At 37.0% G+C, this 22,298-nt stretch overlaps 1 protein-coding gene across 1 annotated transcript in view; it reads left to right on the top strand.

The window, feature by feature from the left end:
- The window catches only part of LOC103254782 (collagen alpha-1(XXV) chain), a 134,358-nt gene extending 112,465 nt beyond the window's left edge, over positions 1-21,893 (top strand). Inside the window, exons 25-30 of the mRNA XM_008052777.1 lie at positions 2,835-2,888; positions 4,823-4,849; positions 6,134-6,187; positions 10,415-10,492; positions 12,588-12,626; positions 16,832-21,893. Coding sequence (XP_008050968.1) covers positions 2,835-2,888; positions 4,823-4,849; positions 6,134-6,187; positions 10,415-10,492; positions 12,588-12,626; positions 16,832-16,834 — 255 coding nt within the window. The 3' untranslated portion in view covers positions 16,835-21,893. The remainder of the gene's footprint in view (positions 1-2,834; positions 2,889-4,822; positions 4,850-6,133; positions 6,188-10,414; positions 10,493-12,587; positions 12,627-16,831) is intronic.
- The last annotated feature ends 405 nt before the right edge of the window (positions 21,894-22,298 follow it).

The raw sequence follows: 22,298 nt of genomic DNA, 5'->3' as shown, positions 1-22,298 counted from the left end.
GCCAAATCAAACAGAAAGAAACTGATTTTGAATTAGTGTTCTTTAGGTTGCCAAGCTCTTATTTTATTAAAAATAAAAATTCTAATTGCATGATACTAATAATTGTTACTGTGAATGGCACATATTATTTGCCAGCATATAATTTCATACATTTTTTAATAAGCTGTACTTACTTTTTTTTTTTTGAGCATTTCACTCTGTTGCCTAGGCTGGAGTGCAGTGGCATGATCACAGCTCACTGCTGATTAGACCTTCTGAGCTCAGGTGATCCTTCTGCCTCAGCTTCCCAAGTAGCTGGGACTATGGGTGTGCACCACCACACCTGGATATTTTTTTTTCCAGAGACAGTATCTTGCTGTGTTGCCAAGGCTAGTCTTGAACTCCTGGGCTCAAGCAATCCTCTCACTTCAGCATCCCAAAATGCTGGGATTACAGGCATGAGCCACTGCACCCAGCACATTATAATACATTAAATACATTACATTTACATACATTATATACATTTAATATTCAGATCAATTCTTGCATAATATGAATTACTAGTCTTATTTTACAGCTAATGAAACTCAGGCACAGAAAGCTTAAGAAAGTTGCCACACAACCAGAAGCCAGAACTGGAATTCAAATATGAATATTTGATTTAAAGCCTGACCACTGTACTGAATGCAATTGTTGCTGCTTTAGCAATCACCATAAAGTAATCATGACTAAGAGTTTAATGAGCTTTTATCATATTTATTTTCAGTCATCCCACCTGTACTATATGTTATATGTGCCTCTATGCTAACTAGTTCCAGCAACTCTACAGTTAGACCAATGAAAGTGAACAGTGACCTGAAATTTGCTCATGTGGGACACTGGAGTCCAGAGAAACACAAGCATATTAGGGGGACTGCAGGCATACTTATCAATTGAACCTGCTGTTTTACCATGAAAAGAAATTTACTAACCTTTAAACTTCTTCAGGGGTATGATCAAAGAAGGAACATTCTCTGTTTGGCTACTCATGTAAACATTACCATCACTCCTGAAGTTTTCATACTAAATACTGACAAACACTGTCATTTGGAGATGGCAGCAGAAGAAAACACTATTTGAAATGCAGACTCTCTCTCTCTTTATTATCACAATTATTTCTATTCACAGGACTACCTCTAATAACACCTATTCTTTACAAGCATTCAGCATGATCAGTTAAGATTGCGGAAAGTGATTCTACTTAAATAGGCACTTGGAGAAAGAGTGAGGACAGTCATATATACCGACCTTATCAAGCAGTTAGTGGAAGGCATAAACGTTTTTAAACCCTCTTTTTCAGCAAGGAAGCAACACATGTGCATAACTGTATTGATTTGTCTTGATTCAACAAATATTTACCGAAGTTCCGAACGCTATTCTAAGCCACGGGGATGCTATAGGGAGCAACGTTGGAGGTCCTGGGAGCCTCATGAGCATATTCTAGTGAGGATAGAAGACAGTATGCAGGTTAGAGCCTTCCAGTGTCTCCCAGTGTATAAGGGCCATGGAGTCAAATATAGCTGGAGGAAGGAGGAGGGCAGTCAAGGAAGGGTCTCTATGAAGAATTGCTTGACAGGAAAAAAAAAGGCATTTTAGTCTTACTTTAAAAAAAAAAAAAGTATTAACTGCCGGGTGCAGTGGCTCACGCCTGTAATCCCACCACTTTGGAAGGCAGAAGCAAGAGGATTGCCTGAGCCCATAGGTCAAGACTAACCTGGGCAACATGGCGAGACCTTGTCTCTACAATAAAAAAACTAGCCGGGCATGGTGGCATGCATAGGTAGTTCCAACTACCTGGAAGGCTGAGTCGGAAGGACTGCCTGAGCCCAGCAGGTCGAGGCTGTGGTGGCTGTGAGTGTGCCACTGCACTCCAGCCTAGGCGACAGAGTGACACTCTGACTCAAAAAAATAAAAGTACTGACTTAGGTGGGGTGGGGAGGCTCATGCCTGTAATCCCAGCATTTTGGGAGGTAGAGGCAGGAGGATCACTTGAGCCCAGATGTTCGAGACTAGCCTTGGCAGCATAGCAAGACCTGGTCTCTACTCAAAATAAAAAATTAAAAAATTAACCAGGTGTGCCAGTGCATGCCTGTAGTCCCAGCTACTCAGGAGGCTAAGGTGGGAAGATTGCTTGAGCCAGGGAGTGAGAAAGAGAGCGAGTGAAGGAAGGGAGGGGGGAAGGGAGGAAGGAAGGATAAAAGGAAGGAAGGAAGGAAGGAAAGAAGGAATGAAGGAAGGAAGGCGGGAGAGAAAGAGAAGGGCGGGAGGGAGGGAGGAAGGAAGGGAAAGGGAGGGAGGGAGCGAGGGGGAAGAGAGAAAGAGAGGGGAGGAAGGGAGGGGAAGGAAGAAAGAAAGGAAGGAAAGATAAGGAAGAAAGAGGGAAAGGGAGAAAGAGAGGAGGGAGGGAGGGAGGGAGGGAGGGGAAGGAAGGAGGGAGGGAGGAAGAGAGAGAGAGAAAGCGAGGGGAGGGAGGGAGGGAAGAAGGAAGGAAGGAAGGGAAAGAAAGAGTACTAACCTAAAATAATTAGTAACAAATAAATGGTTCACACTAATGCCAAGGAAACCCAAGAACTGCATCCAAGATATGCAAATCCTTTTGCACAGCCAAGCAACAGCAGTTCCTAACAGCCCCTCTGTCAAGGGCAGTTTAGTAAAAGATGCTACTTACCGTGGATTATGTTCATTCTGTCACTGGCAGTGACCCTGTACAAGCCTGAGTCTTTGAGATTTTGATAGAAGCTTTCTACACAGGCTATAAGACAGTGTGTGAATGTAGGTGTGTATGTATGACATAAATTTTCTGCTTTCCATTTTAGGGTGAAAAAGGAGCTATGGGAGAGCCTGGACCCAGAGGGCCCTACGGCCTACCTGTGAGTTCACGGTCACGTGCAAGTCACCACCTTCAGCATGCATGGGTGACCAGTCACTGGCACAGTTAAACCTTCCCTTGTGGGGCAGACTAACCATGTTAGACAACAGTCCACTAATGACCTACAATGCTGATAATCCCATGTCTGTCATAGATAGGTCATATTCAGTCTCTTGCCTTCTCATCATGTGCAAACTCACACCCATGCACGTCACCAGATTGAATGGGTCGGAGACAGACTTTGGAATAAACAGTACTAACCTGAAAACAGGATTCTGACTGTCAAATAATGTCTTCCTTATGCCATCTGACTGGACGGTCATAAGTGGCACTTCCTCAGAAGGTCACCGTATCCAAAAATGTGTGTGAAGACTTCATTTAAATTGACCTTCTTCATGGCCGGGCGTGGTGGCTCACGCCTGTAATTCCAGCACTTTGGGAGACCAAGGCAGGAGGATTGCTTAAGCCCAAGAGTTCAAGAGCAGCCTGGGCAATATAGCAAGACCTTGTCTCTATTACTAAAAATAAAATTTTAAATTTTAAATTTTAAAATGACCTTCTTATGACTCTATCTGTTCTCATAGGCTATTTGCTAAAATGACTCTTTCTAGTAAAAAATATTTCCCAAATGAAATTGATATTTATGATGATGATGTTTCTGACTTTTTCTGAAATACCGTGATGACAAATGATCTTCAGAATATAGAATATTGATAGTGCTCTATCTTCTGAAAATTCTCAGTTACACAAAATTCAAATTGAGTCCTCAAGTTTACTTCAAAAACATTATCTATGCCGGGCTCAGTGGCTCATGCCTGTAATCCCAGCACTTTGGAAGAATGAGGCAAGAGGGCTGTCTGAGTCCAGGACTTCGAGACCAGCCTGGACAACTTGGCGAGACCTTGTTGCTACAATAAGTCAAAAATATTAGGCAGGCATGGTGGCACACGCCTATACTCCCAGCCACCTGAAAGACTGATATAGAAGGATCGCCTGAGCCTAGCAGGTCTAGGCTGTTGTAACTGTGATGGTATCACTGCCCTCCAGCCTGGCCAACAGAATGAGACTCAGACTCAAAAACAAAACAAACAAAAAAATTATCTTTGGCAAAATTTTAATTGATTCAGTAGGATAATTGAGGACTGCATTAGAAGCATTGATAGCATTGAAAGATTTTTAACTTTGCCATACTTTCAACACACTTAAGAACTGAAATAATAAACTTAATCCATGATTACTTCAGTATTTTTAAAAAGCATATTTTGAAATAGTTTTCGAAATCTAATTGACAATCAAAGCAGACTCTCATGAACTTTGGGTAGATCCATAGTATGACACAACAGAGACATCACCATGACAGTCTGCACCATGGCAGTGAGTTTGTCATCCTTGCCTAAGTTTGCCTTATGACTCTGTGTATGTTTGGGGATCATTCATTTCCAAGGCTTTCTCAAAAACAGTTTTTAAGTTGCCACCTTCACACCCTTTATTCACTTGGTACACCATCTGGCCAAATTAAAACTACATTTAACAGTAAACAGTTTCACATTCTTTACTCATTTATGAGCTTACTACTACTAAGTTATGAAATTAAAGTAGCATTGATTCACATCCTCTATTAATGCTGGTGTGTTTTTAAATCAACTAAATGGTATTTTTGCTTTCCACTTAATTCCAAGCTTTCCACTTCAGCAGAACATGAGTCTATTTAACCCAATACTATAAAATTTTCATGACTCTTAACTACAACACTAACAGTCACATCACTTGATTTAATTAAAGAAATTTGTATTACTAATCAGTAAAGAATCTTTTTCACATTTCTGAAGTAGTTGTTCTAACACTGGTGCCGCATGTTCAGATAGCTTTAAATCAAATAATAACTTATTCAAAGAACTTAGGAACACTAATGTAGCTACTATGGTTCTTTGGCAGGGGAAAGATGGAGAGCCTGGTCTTGATGTAAGTAATACATACAATAAACATCTTCCTATTATAGTAGACGTTGGTGGTCTCCATCATCCATAACAGAAAGAATACTTCCTATTTTTTCTGTATATATAGCTATGCATAGAGCATATATTGCTGTGCATGTTGGCAACAATATAAAATACAGTAGTGTCTGCATGAGGTAAACATAAAAGCAAAATAAATAATTATCTGTTATAAAATTAATAACTGATAGTGGGTAGTGGCACTGCAAAACTCTTTCCCAAATTAAGGGTAATCTTAACGTAGAAGCATGACCCACTTATGAAAACAATATGCATAAAATCAATATACTTCCCACATGCTACCCTTAAGGAACGATATGTCTTTTTCTGAAAGCAGTTATGCAACATATTTTTCATTTTAGCATTAAGTTCCCATATATCTTATGTTAACATCATTCCATAAAATAGAGACTATCAAAAGTAAATGTCTGAGAAATGATCACTGCTAATCCTGTATTATGTGAATAATGAAAATACCAGAAAGAATACTAGTTACTGTTTATTGAGCACCTGTTATGTGCAGCCATCATTCTGATACTTTGTATACATCATCTCATTTAACATTCACAACAACTGCCCAGTAGATATCATTAGCTCCATTTTACAGTCAAGGGACTAAAGCATGGAGAGGTAAGTGATTTGCCCAACACACAACCAGGGAACTTGCTAGAATTCAAAATAGTATCTTGGTGTTCTTTTCACTCTACATTTATCTGGAGAAAAAAAAGAAAGAAACCTGTTGTGTGTAAATAAGACATTAGAAACTATTATCTCTAGGCTGGGCGCTGAGGCTCATGCCTGTAATCCCAGCACTTTGGGAGGCAGAGGCAAGAGGATTGCCTGAGCCCAGGGATCCAAGATCAGCCTGGGCAACTTGACTAGACTTTGTCTTTACCATAAATCAAAAAATTTGCCGGGCGTTGTGGCACATGCCTGTAGTTCCAGCTACTTGGAAGGCTGAGGTGGAAGGATCACCTGAGCTCAGCAAGTCGAGGTTGCAGTGAGCTGTGATCTTGCCACTGTACTTCAGCCTGGGTGACAGAGTAAGACTCTTACTCAAAAAAAAACCAATATTTTTTTTTAAAAAGAAAGCTATTATTTCTAAATGCTACCTTATTATCTAAGTTTTAAGATTGGCATGGCATTTTTTTGTTATATTTGAGTTTAGAATGTGAAATCCTAAAATATTTTTAATATGATTATGCCACACTTACACCAATAGATCTTTTTGGTTTGCTTTTTTATCCTACAGGGCTTCCCTGGTCCACGGGGTGAGAAGGGTGATCTAGGAGAAAAGGGAGAAAAGGTGACCTCTCCATCCTAGCATGTGCCTTGCTTGATACTTCTCATGCTGTCTGCTTTGCTATTCAGCCTGTGTGATTCCATCAGACACAATCTTTCTCCCTCCTGTGCTCCAACACCACATTGATGCCTGATCTAAGGAATCAGGTCTTCAAAGAGGAATGAAGAAGGCTACACAGCTAGAAATAAGAGCATTGTCTGGCATAGAAGAAAAAATTATAATCCCCAGATATAGAAGCTACAGGTTTTCAGAAACGTGACACCAACTTATTGAAAAATGAAAGATGTTTTAAAATTTTCTTTTAAAAAGTCAAAGTAAATAGCACAAATTTGCAGTTTTATCACAACAGAGCTCACCTAACCCTGTAAAGTCAGCATCCCAATTATCTTCACTACCTCCCAATAGGGATACAGAAATAGTTTGTGTATGTTGAGACTATTGATTTGAAAATGGAGGAGAAGCAGTGTAACTGAGAAACCACAATAAGTCATGGTGTAGAGACTAGGACTTTCTGCTTTCAGATTCAAAGCTGATATTAATAGCTTTGGATTTTTTTAATTAACATATTGGCAAATGTTATGAGGTCGGTGTTGAGTTGCTGTCTCAGGACTGTTAGCCCCAGTCTTTGGGGCCAGTATCAAACCATATGATTTTATGACTTGAAAGAGAAGTTTGGATTATGGATTTGAAAAATCACTTTTTCTTTCCTCTTCTCTGTTCTCTTTCCTCTCTTCTCTTCCCCTTTCTCAGTATTTTGCTCGGGCCTTTGACCTGATAGTAGATCTAAGAAGAATTTTTTTTTACACTGTACAGCAAAAGAAGTCATCAAAAACTCAACACCTCAGTAGAAAAGTGAAAATCTTAAAGTAGCTGAAGCTGCACTTTCACAGCACAAATTTAAACCAGTTACATTTCTCAGATTAAATAAATGCCCCTGCTCTATTTAACAACACTTTGTTTTAAAATGCCTATTAATTTTCTTGAACAGTGAAGTTCATGGCTGCTGAAAAGTAAGGCCAGATGAGAGTTGTCAAAGAAAGAAAACTATTAAGCCTGCTATATAAGTTTTAGGCCTTAAACATTTAATCACCTCCCCACATCCCACCAATAAGATAGCCCATGTAAGTGGTTCTCTAAAAGCACCACCAATATCATCACATTTATTGAGCTAAAGTGGTTCTCTAAAATTGCATTCATTCAAAAATCCATCACCATTAGGAGGATACTCATGTTTATAATTATTTATTTATTTTAAATTATTTTTTTGTAAAGACAGGGTCTTGCTATGTTGTCCAGGCTGGTCTTGAACTCCTGGTCTCAAGCAATCCTCCAGCCCCAGCGTCACAAAGCACCAAGACTACAGGCATGAGCTACCATGCCTGGCTTATGATCTTGTAACAAAGAAGAAATTACCAGTAATATAGCTTATGAAAGCATAAAGCTTGCAACTTCATCCTCATTAATCACCCATACAAAAAATATTTTCATGTTCAGATTCCATGATTAGAAGTTTTCTATTTACAGAAATTAGAGTCTAAATATGAATATTTCATGTGCATAATTCTTTGATATGGGAAATAAAAATTAGCAAGAGCTCTCATGCACTCATACCCACAATGACAGATGCTTTTTGTGTTGCCTGGGGAATCATAACATATTACAAAATAATGTTGATCAATAATAACATTGGTGCATTATTCTTTGAATAGTACTGCCTTTTTTCCATAAAGCTTGAGGTTCACTAAAATACTACTGAAAGATAATTCCTATAGCCTGGGACAGTAACATTAATATGACAGCATTTTTCTATGGAGTGGTAATCTGAGTTGATTTACCAATCAAATAATAAGTTGTATCCTAAAATACTAATCCCCAACACACCTGAAAATAGAGTCCTTTGCCTTCTGAGAAGAAAGAGCTCACCCAAACAAGTTTAAATTAACTTTATGTCATGGCACTGAAGTTATTTGCTAAGGAAGAATGTTGATCCATCTTGCATGGGTGAGCAACTTACTCCCAAATGTTCCGCCCATCTGACTTCCCATCACACCTGCTCTCATTTCACTCTGGCTTCTTGGGTGCCTTTGATCATGATTAACTAAACCACACAGAATTTCTCTCTTTGCCCAGTGTTCAAGAAACCCAAGTGGTTTTGATTCTGAACCTTCTGATGCAATCTTTTTGGCACACAGGAGATAAGTGAGGAGCTTTCTCTCATGCCATCAGAATGAATGTATTAATTTGAATGCATAGCTCATATATTTCTGTTATGTGTATTTTTTTGCCTTTAAATATTCTTGTTGCTTTGCTTCAGAGATCACTCAGCTTTATGGTAACTCTCACCCTGATTGCAGAATGAATACACTAATTTAAATATGTATCGTACAGTCTTGTGAATTCTGTATGACACCAACTCCCGATGTATAAATATGCAGAGACATTTATGTTAATGTAAAACAGCTGAGGTGCATTCCGTCCTTCTCCTTTTTTTGCCTCCTTTCCTTGATTCCTTCAGCCCTGTGATCCATGCAGATTTCCCACAACCTTTACCTTGATTCCTAAATACTAATTTCCATGGCTACATTCCCACCATGTAATTATCCTGCCTACCTCATTTTCTTTTTACTGAGCCCAAACTGCTTTTCCTATTTTGAACAGATTTTTTGTTTTTGCTTTTGTTACATTATAAGCTGGAAACTCATTTACCATTGTAAATACCTGGCATGAGATCAATAAAAGAGTGAATTAAAGAAAATCCCTAGGTTTGTAAATAAGCCTGTTTCTCCAGTAGGCAACCCTGCAAGTATTAGCACTTTTAACGTGTGTTTGCCTGACTTAATAAGGACAGTATTTTTTTTAGTTTCTTTTTCAAAAAGTTAAAAGAAATAGAAGCATTTTTTAATACACTGAATATTTTTGAATGAGAGCTACAGTCATAGAAAATTGGATACATTTCAAAGAAATATGTAGATGTTGTTAATATTTTGTCCTTTTCCTCTGCTTCTATGTAGCTTTCATGTGTTTTAGGATTAGAAAAAGAGGAAGTTGACAGGTATTGAAAACTGGACGGAGTATCTATTATTCCCCTGAACTTCACCTGCTACTGGCTGGCTTCAATACAATTGGTACCCACCATCCTCATGGGATCCATGACACAAACAACTAATGATTATGACATTGTGATTTAAGTCAGCACTGAGCTTCCTTTCTGATGTGTTGGCCTTTAAGTCTCTTCTTCCATCTGGCTGACTATCTTAAATAAAATCCCACATACCGCTGCCCTGAAGCCATTGTCGCTCTGAAAGTGTAAGTTAGTTTTAAAAATAATATCATGCCTTACTAAACCAGAAAACAGTGGTAAATGTCCTTCCAGAATATTCTTAGCTAAGCCATCTTTTGAATGACCGTGATTTCCCCCCCAAATAAAATCTGTCTTTTATTTAAACCCTTGTATCCACAGGGGGAAAAGGGAAAGAAAGGCAAAAAGGGGCCTAAAGGGGAGAAAGGAGAACAGGGTGCGCCTGGATTAGATGCCCCCTGCCCGTTGGTATGTCTGACTCGTGGAACTGCCTCCAGATGCCATGTGTATAGGGGTGAGATGGGAGAGGAGCAAACTGGAGGAACTGTAACAGCAGGGTTTCTCATCGGGATCAGCTAACACAGGCTTTAAGATGTCAGAAACCTTGGGGGGGACCCTTGTCTCTACAATAAATACAAAAATTAGTGGGGTGGCGGCATGGGCCTATATTTCCAGCTACTCAGAAGGCTAAGGCAGAAGGATGGCTCGAGCCCAGCAGGTTGAGGCTGTCTGGGCAACAGAGTGAGACTCCACTCAAAAAAAAAGAAAGAAAGAAAGAAAGAGAAAAGAAAGCCAGAGACATCTATCTCAGGTTATCCTCATGCATTCCAATCTTGTCTCTGGCCACTACCTCCACCTGGCTTCTTAACCCTAGAGTATCATGATGCAGCTGGAACCTGAATGTGGGATCTGAAGAGGACCCAGCTGTATTCCATAGCCCTAAGGACAGAAGGCCACCATTTTCAGACAAGCCCTTCTGAAAGGAACATGCCTTAGCTCCATTTTATTTTGTCCATTTTCACCGAATGTTACTTTTCCCTACAGAGTTGCTCCTCTCCTGGCCTTTTGTTGCTATAGTTATTTCTTTAGCAGAATTTGTGCTGAAGTGATTTCTTGTGTTAGTAACTTTATGAGTTAATCTTTACAAACAGGGATTCCGTGGCGTTAAGGGGGAAAAAGGGGAGCCAGGCCAGCCTGGCCTGGATGGGCTGGATGCCCCTTGCCAATTGGTACAGTATTTCTCTTTCCTACCACCCTGCATGCAGTTCCTTTGTTGATTACATATTCATCTCTGTCAGTGTAAAGTGGTGCTTTCTGGAGCAAGCTTTACATGCTAAACATATGACATGCATGTGCATGAATAAGCTCCTTCTGTCATTCTCTGCAGAGTAAGAGAGCAAGCACGTGTTTCTATCAATGACTGCAAATTAATCTCCTGATGTCCTGACAACTGACATGACCACCATTTCTGTGTTCCTTGGAATGTTCATTTATTTAATAAATATTCAAAGATTAAATTTAAATTATATAGAAATATTTGACACAAAGGCAACGCTAGGTCAAAACTTTTGGTTTTATCCCTAAGTTTAACTTTTTTTTCTTTTTCTCTAAAAGAAATAAAGGTATGGCCAGGCACAGTGGCTCACTCCTGTAATCCCAGCATTTTGGGAGGCAGAGGCTTGAGCCCAGGAGTTCCAGACCAGCCTGGGCAACATAGCAAATCCTCATCTCTACAAAAAAAAAAAAAAATTAAAAAATTATCTGGGCATGGTGGTGCACGCCTTTCATCCCAGCTATAAGGAGGCTAAGGCAGAAGTATAACCTGAGCCCAGGAAGCTGAGATGAGCCATGATCGTGCCACTTCACTCCAGCCTGGGTAACAGACGGAATGAGACTTTGTCTCAAACAACAACAAAAGATATTTTTGCCTTTTCCACTAAACTTCTGTCAGGCTGTAAATAAGAACCAACCTGCAGAATTAAGTTTCTGTGGTCAAGAGTTAAGCAATTCAAGGGAATGCTTTTAAGAGACCATAGGGAAGTAGACCAAACTTCTCTGCGCTTCTAAAGATGATAGTAGTCTGCAGCCCAAACCCTCTTCTTTATCACATAACCTTTTCAATGTAATGGTCTCTCCTTTTGAAACTCACATTCCTAAAATAGACAAAACTCCCTTATTTCCATTGGCATGAACTCAAAATCCTCCTGATACTAAAATCTAAAATTCTATTGGTTGATCCTTCTCCTTGTACCAATCTGGCATTACTATTTTTTCCCAAATGTTTTACAAAGCTATTTAAAAGGTTTTTTAAACATTAAAAACAGCATATTCATATTTTCTGAGGTGTAAAGGAAAATTGTTGTGTCGATGGTTATACTGGTTTGCATGTTTGTAGATTATTCTTTAGTTGTAAGCATGATTCTTTAAAAATACATTTATATTTCTCAAGTCTTTTAAGAGATTGTATTTATTTTTAAAATTTTATTCCATCAATAATTATAGCCTAGTCTTTTACTTTGCTTGGTATGATGATAAATCATATTTTATAATCATTTTGTTGGGGAGAATACAAGCATGCCTTCATATATACCAACTCTTCCTGCTTTATTTGTATCATTTGTATCTGAAGAATGCTGATACAGTACATTAAAATATTTCAACTCTTTATTTTAGAACCTCTTTGCTGTATTCAGAATTTGTTGACTGAATTCTGAAGAATTTAAATTAAAAAACTGACAAATACTGTGGATAATGCTGTATATAAACATATAGATAGGCTGCCTGTCTTTTAATTCAATTAAATATGTTGTACTATATTTATTTTCAATATAGAAAAGTGAAAAACACTAGCATGTGAAGAGCTATAACCTTTTATGGAAATGGTTTATCATTGATTATTCATCATCATCATGGATTCAGTCACAGCCCATAGTGACCAGGAAGAGAAGTTATTTTACTCATTTAATAGAAATCGTTGTGAGATGTGTTTTAATAAAATTAGAAGGAATAAAACAGATTTATTATGTAGAGGTTTATCTATGAATAATAGACCATTATGCCTTGTAAATTGCTTTTTCAAAATTAGGCATAACTTTTTTATACTTTATGTATTTTCAAAATGTGTACTCAGAAAAACATTTGAATCTTTTTCATTTTAACGAACACTGGGTAATATATTGGAAGTTGCCCATTAGTAAAAGATGCCTATGACCAAAACCTTCTAATGGGTAAAAAATCTATTGTAGAAGCCTCTGAGCATGTGACTTAGGAAGTTTGACCACTGTTGTGGAGCCTGAGGAATTCTTTTTCTTCCCTTTAAAACAGGGACCTGATGGATTACCCATGCCTGGCTGTTGGCAAAAGGTAGGCTGTACCGAATTATCTCTAAAAATAAGCACTCTCCCTTTCTCTTAACCGGGCCTAGCCTTTTCCATTCAGAACAGATCTTTTGAATTTTACATTCCTGAAAGTTGTTTGAGTATTAAAAAGCAAAATGGTTTGTCTCCAGAATATCTTTTGATTTACATATTTACTGCTGATTTCTCCTTCAGCTGATGAGTAAAAACAATTCTTGGCAAACATAATTTGGAAACTTCCTTATCTAATCCTGTCTTTGGAATGGAAAGGGGCAGTGCCTCTTGATCATGTTTTAGCTTGTCTTTCAATAAACTCCTTGTCCTACTACTGTTTAAACTATTCTTAATTGTGATTCTTTCCTATTTACACTCAATTACTTAGACAAACATGCTAATACATGGTAGAACCCTGTCAATGTTAGGCACAGAGTTGAGAAAGCAGAAAATATAAGCCAAACTTTTAAAAAAAAATGATGTTTTGATTTATTTAGGAGAACTTGATTAAATTTAAGTGCTGTCCTTTAAGATACAGTTTATTCTAGCCTCCTCATACAACTATCCATAGTCACTGTGTATGTATTCAGTAAGTAAGGTGATTTATCCTTTACAGAGAGCCTTCTGTATACAATGATTAACCCTTTCATGAAGGGAATATTATTTCATTTAATCTGCACAACAACCCTGTAACGTCTTCTTATCCTCAGTGGTGTAGATGAGGAAACTGAGATTCAGAGAGGTTAAGGACCTTTCAAGAGCACGGAGTTGGCATGTAGTAGAGCTAGAGAGACAGAAAACAGAAAGCAATGACAGGACTTTAAGCAGGGAAGAGATCTGTGAGCTGGATTGTTTATGGAATACCAAACTTTATACAGGAATGGTGGGGACCTAATTATAAAGGACTGTGCACATGTTACTGAAGGATAAATGAACTTCATGAATGTAAAAATGAACTGGTTTAAGAAAATGTAGTACATATTCATGATGGAGTGTTATGCAGCCACAAAGAAGAATAAAATCATAATCTTCGCAGCAAATTGGATGGCGTTGGAGACCATCATACTAAGCGAACTACCACAGAAACAACTGAATACTGCACGTTTTCACTCATTGGTGGGCCTTGAACATTAGTCACAGTAGCATAAGAGAGGGATTGGCAGTCACTGGGCTCTGCCAGGGGAGGGAGAGATGGAGGAGGATGGGAGACACATGACAACACAAAGAGTACCTGGTCCACTACCAGGAAGAGTGAGGTCCAGTTAGAAGCCCAAACTTCACCTGCATGCAACCTACTTATGTAGTTAATCCTCACTGGTTCCCCACATCTCCATAATAAAATAAAATTTTTAAAAAATGAGCTGTGGGGAGGATGCAAGCTGCTTTGATCATTTTGAATTTATTTCTCCATCACCTTGTGGCTTGTTCAGTCCTTTTGGACAGGCATGCTTGATGGGTACAGTTATAGCAAAACTGAAGGAATGCAGAAAGATGAGGAGACACTCACCTCAGCAACTCCATTGGTGAGGAAATCCTGTGTAACTCACTCTCTTAAGTAGTTTCACCTACTTGGCCAGGGAAAGAAAAACCTTTCCTCTCAGAAGTGTCATTTATTTAGTAGCTTCCTATCCTCCGCTTTCAGCCTGTCAGATAATTAACTGGATCACATCTGGGGTCAAGCGGGTCTCAGCAAGATGGACCTATCATCACGTTCTTCTTCACCTGAGAAAACTATCCTTTCCCTGTCATAACCCCCGTTCACAGAATCTTTAATACCGTCCTGAGCTGGAATTACCTTCTACTCCCTAACCTTTGCCTGTAAGCTAATAGTATAATGATTTTTTAATCTAGTCATTAGCACACCTTACATCAGAGGAAATGCAAAAGGCTTACTTCATTCAGCCTTCTGACATTACTTAGAATTTGGATTCAGAACTTGGGCTGCCTCTGAATTGCTCCCTTTTTGTTAAGGATATCATATTAATGATAACAAAGGACTGTCTTTTGGTTCATAAAATAGTCAAACCTTGCAAGAATATGAATAGCTTTAGGAAATCAGAAATTTCCCTTTTTATTTCTTTATTCATTTTTGAGTCAGGGTCTCACTCCGTCAGCCAGACTGGAGTGCAGTGGCTTGATCATGGCTCGCCACAGCTTTGACCTCCTGGGCTCAGACGATCCTTCCACTTCAGCCTCCCAAGCAGCTGGAACTACAGGTGTGTGCCACCATGCCTGGCTAATTTTTTTATTTTTTGTACAGTCAAGTTCTTGCTATGTTGTCCAGGCTGGTCTCGAATCCCTGGGCTCAAGCAATCCTCCCGCCTTGGCCTCTCAAAGTGCTGGGATTACAGCTGTGAGCCACTGCACAAGGCCAGAAATCTCTCTTTTAAATACACATTTTTCGATAGAATAGACACTATATCTATGCTACATATGATTAAGGACTGCATGAATCTAGTATGTTTTCATGTAAAGAATAACTAAATGATCAAATGTTAGTATTGCTTACCACAACCCCCAACACACACAAATGCAAACCATTCTGACCAGCCTCTCCCACCCTATCCCTCCAAAAAAGGAAAGAAATAATTGGGGAAAAAATGAAATTTTCTCAAATTTCTTATGTGGTCAATTTAGCTATTTCAAATAGTCAAATAAAATGATTTTTTAAATTATATTTTTAAACCAAGTTCAGTGGGTTGCTTTTAGTGATACCTATTTGATGTGGATCACCCTATTAAACACCGTTGTGTTTATGTGGCTATAAAACACGGTGGCGAATGTTTGACTTAAAACTCAAATGGTGGCAGCAGTGGAAATCACTGTGATTAATTAGCAAGTCCTCTTGGTCATGCGACTCTCAATACTAATTTCTCATGCAAAACCGTTTAACATTTGTTTTAATTCCTTTTCTCTAGATATAGTTTAGTTTTCTAAATGTGTCAACCCAAGAAGCATTGCTAATCTAGAACTCAAGTAAAATGCTATACCAGTCACAGTGTAATTCATATAGCATATAAATGGCAGAATTTTTAAGAAAATACCTACAGGCTATTAAGCTTATCATCCATCTTCATCCACTGATAGGCTTGCTCTAGAGTATCATACCCTCATTAAATGTTTCATTAAATTTTATTTTTTCGGGTAGGGCTTACAGCAGAGTGTTCCTAAAGCAAAGTAACACACTTTTAAATGAAGTTTTAAAATATGAGGAAAAAATAAGAATCTTTAAAATTATTTACATTATAAAACACTGGTTATAGCACCCAAAACTGAATCAGATTTGAAATTTGAGATAAGTGACAGTTCGGAGTTGGACATTGAGTGAACTTCACCTCTGAAGATCATATGGGTCCCAGCCTCCTAAGCACACCTGGTAGAGCATCGATTTTTCTTGGATAGAGAAAAACACGTGTTTTTTAATTACTAAACTGAAAGATGACGATGGATTGGTCACCATTGTGGAGGGTGGAGGAAGAGACCGCGATCATTCTCCTTTGTACACTCTCCTTTTCTGTTTTTTCTTTGAGTAGACATCAAAGAAGACTCTAAGATCTGCTCTACAAGCTTACACCTCAAAGACCACTGTTCCTCAGATCTTTCAGACTTAACTTCAATTCTAGGAAAACCTTGGTAATTATGGCTACTCAAAGTGAGGAACCAAAGATCTGTGGTTCCGTAGCTCAGAACACAATCTGTAATACAGTCTGAAGCTTATAGCAGGCAGGTATACCATGTACATCACACCTGGGCAGGGCCAGCAAAAGGAAAGGGAAACCAAGAATCGAAGGAGTGTAGAATAGTACTGTAAGGTGTTGGTGCAGTAAATAACATTACTGAGGTCAGAATCCTCCCAGTCTTTTCCACAGTTGTGTTGTAATGCTTGGAAAAAATTATGTAAGTTACAGATATAAAATGTATTATAATGATGGCACATACATGATAAAATCCTAATTTTCTGCTTTCTCAGAGCAAAACACCCTCAAAATCCTCTGTGGCAAAAGAAAAATGTGGGTTAAACCTAAGATTTAAATTGTCATGACATACTGGAGTTTAGAAAAGTAATGCATGAGACACAAATCAGATAATCAATTGCTTATTGATAAAAAGACTCTACTCAAGGTTCTACCGGTTTCCTTAAAATGAATGTTAATTTAAATTTTCTCCAAGACTACTAATTCCATGTATTTGTCTTTTTTGTTGTCTATTTTTCTGCAGTGATGAATCTAACCTTCCGAGCATGAAGTTGTGTATATAATGGTTCACTTTTTATATTTATAGTTGAAAACCAAATTGCAGATTTTACAAGTCTGAGATATGTTTACACAGGGCTGCTTCTTTCTGTTGGCAGTAGAAAACATGTCCATCTTTTCTCCACTTACATCTGAAATTGGGCAATTTTGTGAAACCAGTCAGAAGTCTGCAAAAAAAAAAAATAGATCGGTATCTCTTTATCTTATGTGAAGATATGTATTTATATGGACAAATCAGTGATAGAGAATGATTGTACTTGCTATTTTCTTACTTTGGGCTTGTTAATTGCATGGACAAAAAGTGCCATGAAATAGTTTACATGAAATTGTGGCCAAATATGGACTCAAAGCTATGAAAAAGTACCATACTGACTGATGTCAGTGTTTATTGTCGCGTTCCCATTCACCTTTCCTATTCGCATTGATTCATGCCCACATTGCCCATTGAAACTGACTAAAAAAGCATGACTGTGTGCCAAACCTGCTTGCTGTGCAACTTCAGATGCTAGCATGCTGATCGAGAGTCCTCTGATTACATCTGAGCTTTTATTTCTTTTGTCATCCCAAGGGGGTCACACCGTGGCTTATTGCCAAAAAGAGATAAGGTGGTGGAGAGCACACATACATTTGTTTTATATTTTGAGGGAGTTGTAGTCCCAACTGCAGACACAACTTCCAGTATTGTGGGCTCGTGTGACCATCTTGGTTAAAATATCAAGGGGTTGATTGAGCCTGTTGCTGGCACCAGTTTTCCTTGTGCTGCCTTTGGCAGTGAAGACACCAGAAGAGGACGGGTTTAGCCTCCAGCGCTGTGTCTCATGTGACCAAGTGGGAAAGAGGTTTACAAAGGCAAACACCCAGAACTGCAGACTTTTTTTTTTTTTTTAATAAACTTAATTCCAGCAAGTGTTAATATGGGTGCTTTTGGAAAATGACAGAGGCATACAGCACTCCTTTTGAAATAGGCGGTTCTTGGAATGACAGCCCCTGAACCTGAGGAAAAAGGGTATGTACATCCCACCGAGCTCAGGATGCTGAAGAAATAACATGTTCCGAGAACAGGTTGGCCAAAACCCACCTCTCCTGAAGATGTGGGGGAGCTTGCTGGTACATTCTCTACCAAAGTTGATGTGAGAGCTGTTCTTCCTTCTAACATCTAACCTATATCAGACATTTTCTACAAAGTTCTTGAAACAGAAAGATATTTTCTATTCTTTCTCATACTTTTTTTCTTTTCTTAGTCCCAGGAATATTTAGAAAAGATTTGTTTTAGTTTTTGTAACATCTGTTTTGAACAATTTTTTAAGGGAAAGTCTTCAAATCAAAATGATTTGACTCCACCTTGTACTCTTGTTTTGGACAATTGAAGAGAATATAGAAGAAGCTCCTCTTTCACGTTAATCATTGTAAAGCATCAAAGTTAAGCATTTTTTTCAGTACTTTCTGAGATTTTTTACATGATGAATTACATGATGAATGTAACATACATAGAGATTATCAGTTAATATAAAGCCAAGATTTTGTCACATTTAATAATATTAACTAATTTCTATTCCTTATGGTTCTAAGTTTTGTCTATATTTAGATTTCTTTTATATATATATATTTCTGAATGTTTGTCTTATCCTCTTATCCACAGACCAAATCTGAGATCTCAGAAAGCTGTGAAATATAGTTGCCATAAAGAGTGATTGTCATCTACTTGCTCAAAAATTACCTAGCCACATTAGGCTGAGCATTTCTTTGCACAGTAAAGAGTTGACAGCATGTTTTGAAATGGCTTCTTCTAAGTGGAAAGGCTACAATAGGAGAAACACAATGAGGAGGAGTCACCTTTTCTGCCCATTAGTGCATTTCGTTTGTCTCACTGCCATTTTGTGGGAAAATTTCTAGTTTCATGCATAGGTTTTCACCACCAGAGGGGAAATCAGGTCATCATTGTCTTATGGTAACAACTGTTAAGATATAAGACCAGTATCCTGAGGTCCTTATGGTCTCTTTTATAACCAAACGATCAGTCTATAAAAAAATGATATTTTTTTCAATTACTTTTTCAAGGCTAGAGAGATGTTTAAACTATTAGACCAGTCCAATTGGAAGTAACATTCCATACCCCTAAGTCAATTTACCATTTTTTAAATAATGGAGGACATTTTCTAACAACTTTTTATATGACATGGTGTTAGGACAAAGTACTGCTCAATGTCTGAAACAATTTGTCTTAAACAGTTTGGAAAAATGAACTGAAGTGGGTATAACTACACTTTCTTCAGGAAAACAAACTAGAATATCTTGAGAAACGTCTGGTGACTATATTTCTTTCTTTCTATCTTTCTTTCTACTCCTATAGTAGAAAGAGGTATTGGAATGGATCACTATTTAAAACTCACACAGCTTCAGAAGAGAATACCTCAACATCAAAAGAAAAACACTCCATGTATAAAAAATATTTTTAACACAGTCCTTTATTATAGAATGCTTTTCCATCCTATTTGTGTATTGAGTTTGTGCTTTATAACTGATTTGACAACATTGACTTATTTCACAACTAAAGGAAGTTGTAAACATTCATTACATTTATTCCCTTGAGAAAAACAAAAGGATGATGATACTTCTTGTTCAGTGGAATTGCTAGGTCTTAACCACCATGGATAATCTTAACTTTCTGGTTGCCAAAATATTTTCAAGCATCCATTTTGTCATCAGTATAGAGAATCTTCACATCATTTCTAAATGAACTCATGAATTATGTTTGTTGATAATTATGTTTGTTGTTGTTAGGTAAAATATTTTCTGTAAAGATTTATTTCTTGTAATTTATATTATTGGATAGAGAGATGAGAAAATGCCACATGAAAGACACATTGGAAATAAGGCAAGGTCAATTCCTATTTCTGATAAGACATCTTTGAAAGATGCCAAATTGATAGGTGTTTTAGGTTTAAAGTTGTTTTCCATTCATGTTGGTGGGTGCTAATGTATTTCTTTTCTTTTTTTCTTGTGGACAATGCAACTACTATGGATAATTTCATTTTTCTGTTTAATAGCATTCCTAAATCATTAGTGTGTGATTTTATTTTTAAAGTTCATGAATTTGCTATAGTTAGGGTTCAGTAAGCAGTCTTTCTTAACATAAAACAAAACAGTGTACTTGTAACTGATGTGTGTTTACTCGGATCTTGGATCTCCTGATTTAACATTCATGTCACACATCATAGGCCTTTATCAACTTTCGTTCGTCTCCTCTTTTCCATTCACTCGTCTTTTAGTTTCTGTGATTTGATGAAACATGGAAAACCAGTGTTAGAGAAGTCTGCACATACCATGTAAAGTACCTAGGGCACAAATAGGCCTAACTTTTTCTTTCAGTCTTCATTACTCATTAGCAAAAGCAGTCTTGGAGGATTTTCCTCTCTCATGTGATTTTATAGAGCATGTAAGAATATCTTTAATTTCTTCTAGAAGGAAGGTTTTGTGTTTGAACTTGCAGTCTGTGTACATGATGTTTTAATGGAACAGTCAAGAACTTACACATGTCTTTGGTCTAACTGATATATATATATATATATATATCAGTTAGTTTAGAAAATGGTCTAATCAGCATGTCAGCACCTATGGAAAAATTATCCTTGGTATTTTATATTTATATTGCCTGGGAAATGTGCTTAATTTCTAATTTTTAAAAAAATGTTACTATTGAAGCATAAAAAGCTAATATCATTTGTTTTTTTCACCACTATATAGTGTCTTACTCAGAATTGGACTGTTCCTGTGTGATAGTGTTTTAACATCTTCCAAGTGATCATAAGGAACATATAGATGCTTACATCTGAAACCCTGATTTACTTTATTTCTTGATCATCAAATTATATTGATATTCCACACTACTAAAAAATAGGCCTTCTAATTCCTAAACAACATCTAAACACTGCTATCTCTAGGAAGTCAAATATCCATAAGAACCTTATCTTTCCAAAAATAGTAAGTAAAACAATTACATGTGATTCTGCTATTCAAATTATACATCTCTGGCGGAATTAACATACTTAGAGACACTTCTCTAACTTAAATTTTTACTGAATTTTGTTTTTTGCTAATCAAATACTAATAAACATATTAATGGTATTTTTCACTAAAATATATATTTAAATGCATAAAATTGCCTATGCTGCTTATTGACAGAACTGTCCTTTTGGGAATAGGAAGACTTTTTCAACCTGAACCATTATGTATGATTTATTGACAACTTAACAAAGAAAATGCCAACATTTGTCAAAATGCAGTTGATAACTCTCACACATCCCAGAAATATAAATAAATTGGATTCACAAAAGAATGTCTTACACATGGTTGACATTTATGTGAATATTCTTTATACTGTTGTAAATGTTTCATTCAACTTAATAACATTTTTAAAAGATGTATGTATCTGATTTTTCTTTAGAAAATATTATATTTTTATTTGTATTTTTTACATTTTAAAGTTCATCTCTATGTGCAGCTATTTTTATATTGCCAAAAAATTCACATAAATACAAAATAAGTAGAAAATGAAAAAAAATTTTTTTGGCAAGCATTACACTGCATATTTTTTTTTAAGTGTTTGTGAGCCAGTCTCATGTAATTGATTATTCTAAGAATGTGTTGTGTCTTATCACTGTAAATATGGCACAAACCAGTTTAAATCAATAGTGTAAATAATTTAAAGATTTAATTCTCTCTGTTTGATTTCTTATTTCAATTTCACTGTAATTTCTCCAATTGACATTACTGAATCAAAAGACGCATGAAGTTTTTGATTTGCAGTTTGGAGATAATTGCATTATGTTCAGTTTGTAATTTGTTTTCATTTGCTTTTTAAACTTGTTTTCATGGTCCCTAGTTTGTGAGAAGTTGATCTTCAGAATTATTTTTACACTATTTATGACTTATTTTCACAATGTAAAAAGTGTGTAATTATTACAATATTAATCCAAACAGTGATAATGAATTGTATTGTTATAAAGCTTTATTGATGTTCATGAAAACCTTGGCCTGTTTTCTTTGATTTAAACACAGCTCATAAATAATTTTTATTCTACTCCTCTACAATATTGTAGCCCTGCCATTCATCCTAGCACACATGCTAGCTGTGGTGACTTTCTAAAACTAGTAATAATGCATCCAAACAGAGCTTCCCCTTCAAACCCATTTTCTTCCAGAATTTCCCATAGTGATGAAATTAAATGACCTTACACGTGGTTGCCTCTTACTAGTTTCCTATTAAATCACTTAATAAGTATTCGGTGAATGATGAATGACTAAATGCCTCTGCTGAGACACCAATTATTGACAAGTCCCAAATAAAAGAGCACTTTTCAGTGCTCTTCTTTCTTATATATTTGTTTTTTAGAATTTTAAGGTAAAATTGTATGCATTCCGGTGTAAAATAT

Source organism: Carlito syrichta, unplaced genomic scaffold (genome assembly GCF_000164805.1).
Source record: "Carlito syrichta isolate Samal-C Ts95f unplaced genomic scaffold, Tarsius_syrichta-2.0.1 Scaffold287500, whole genome shotgun sequence".
Classification (NCBI taxonomy): Eukaryota; Metazoa; Chordata; class Mammalia; order Primates; family Tarsiidae; genus Carlito; species Carlito syrichta.
Note: the sequence above shows the minus strand (reverse complement) of the source record. Positions and strands in the feature narration are given on the sequence as shown.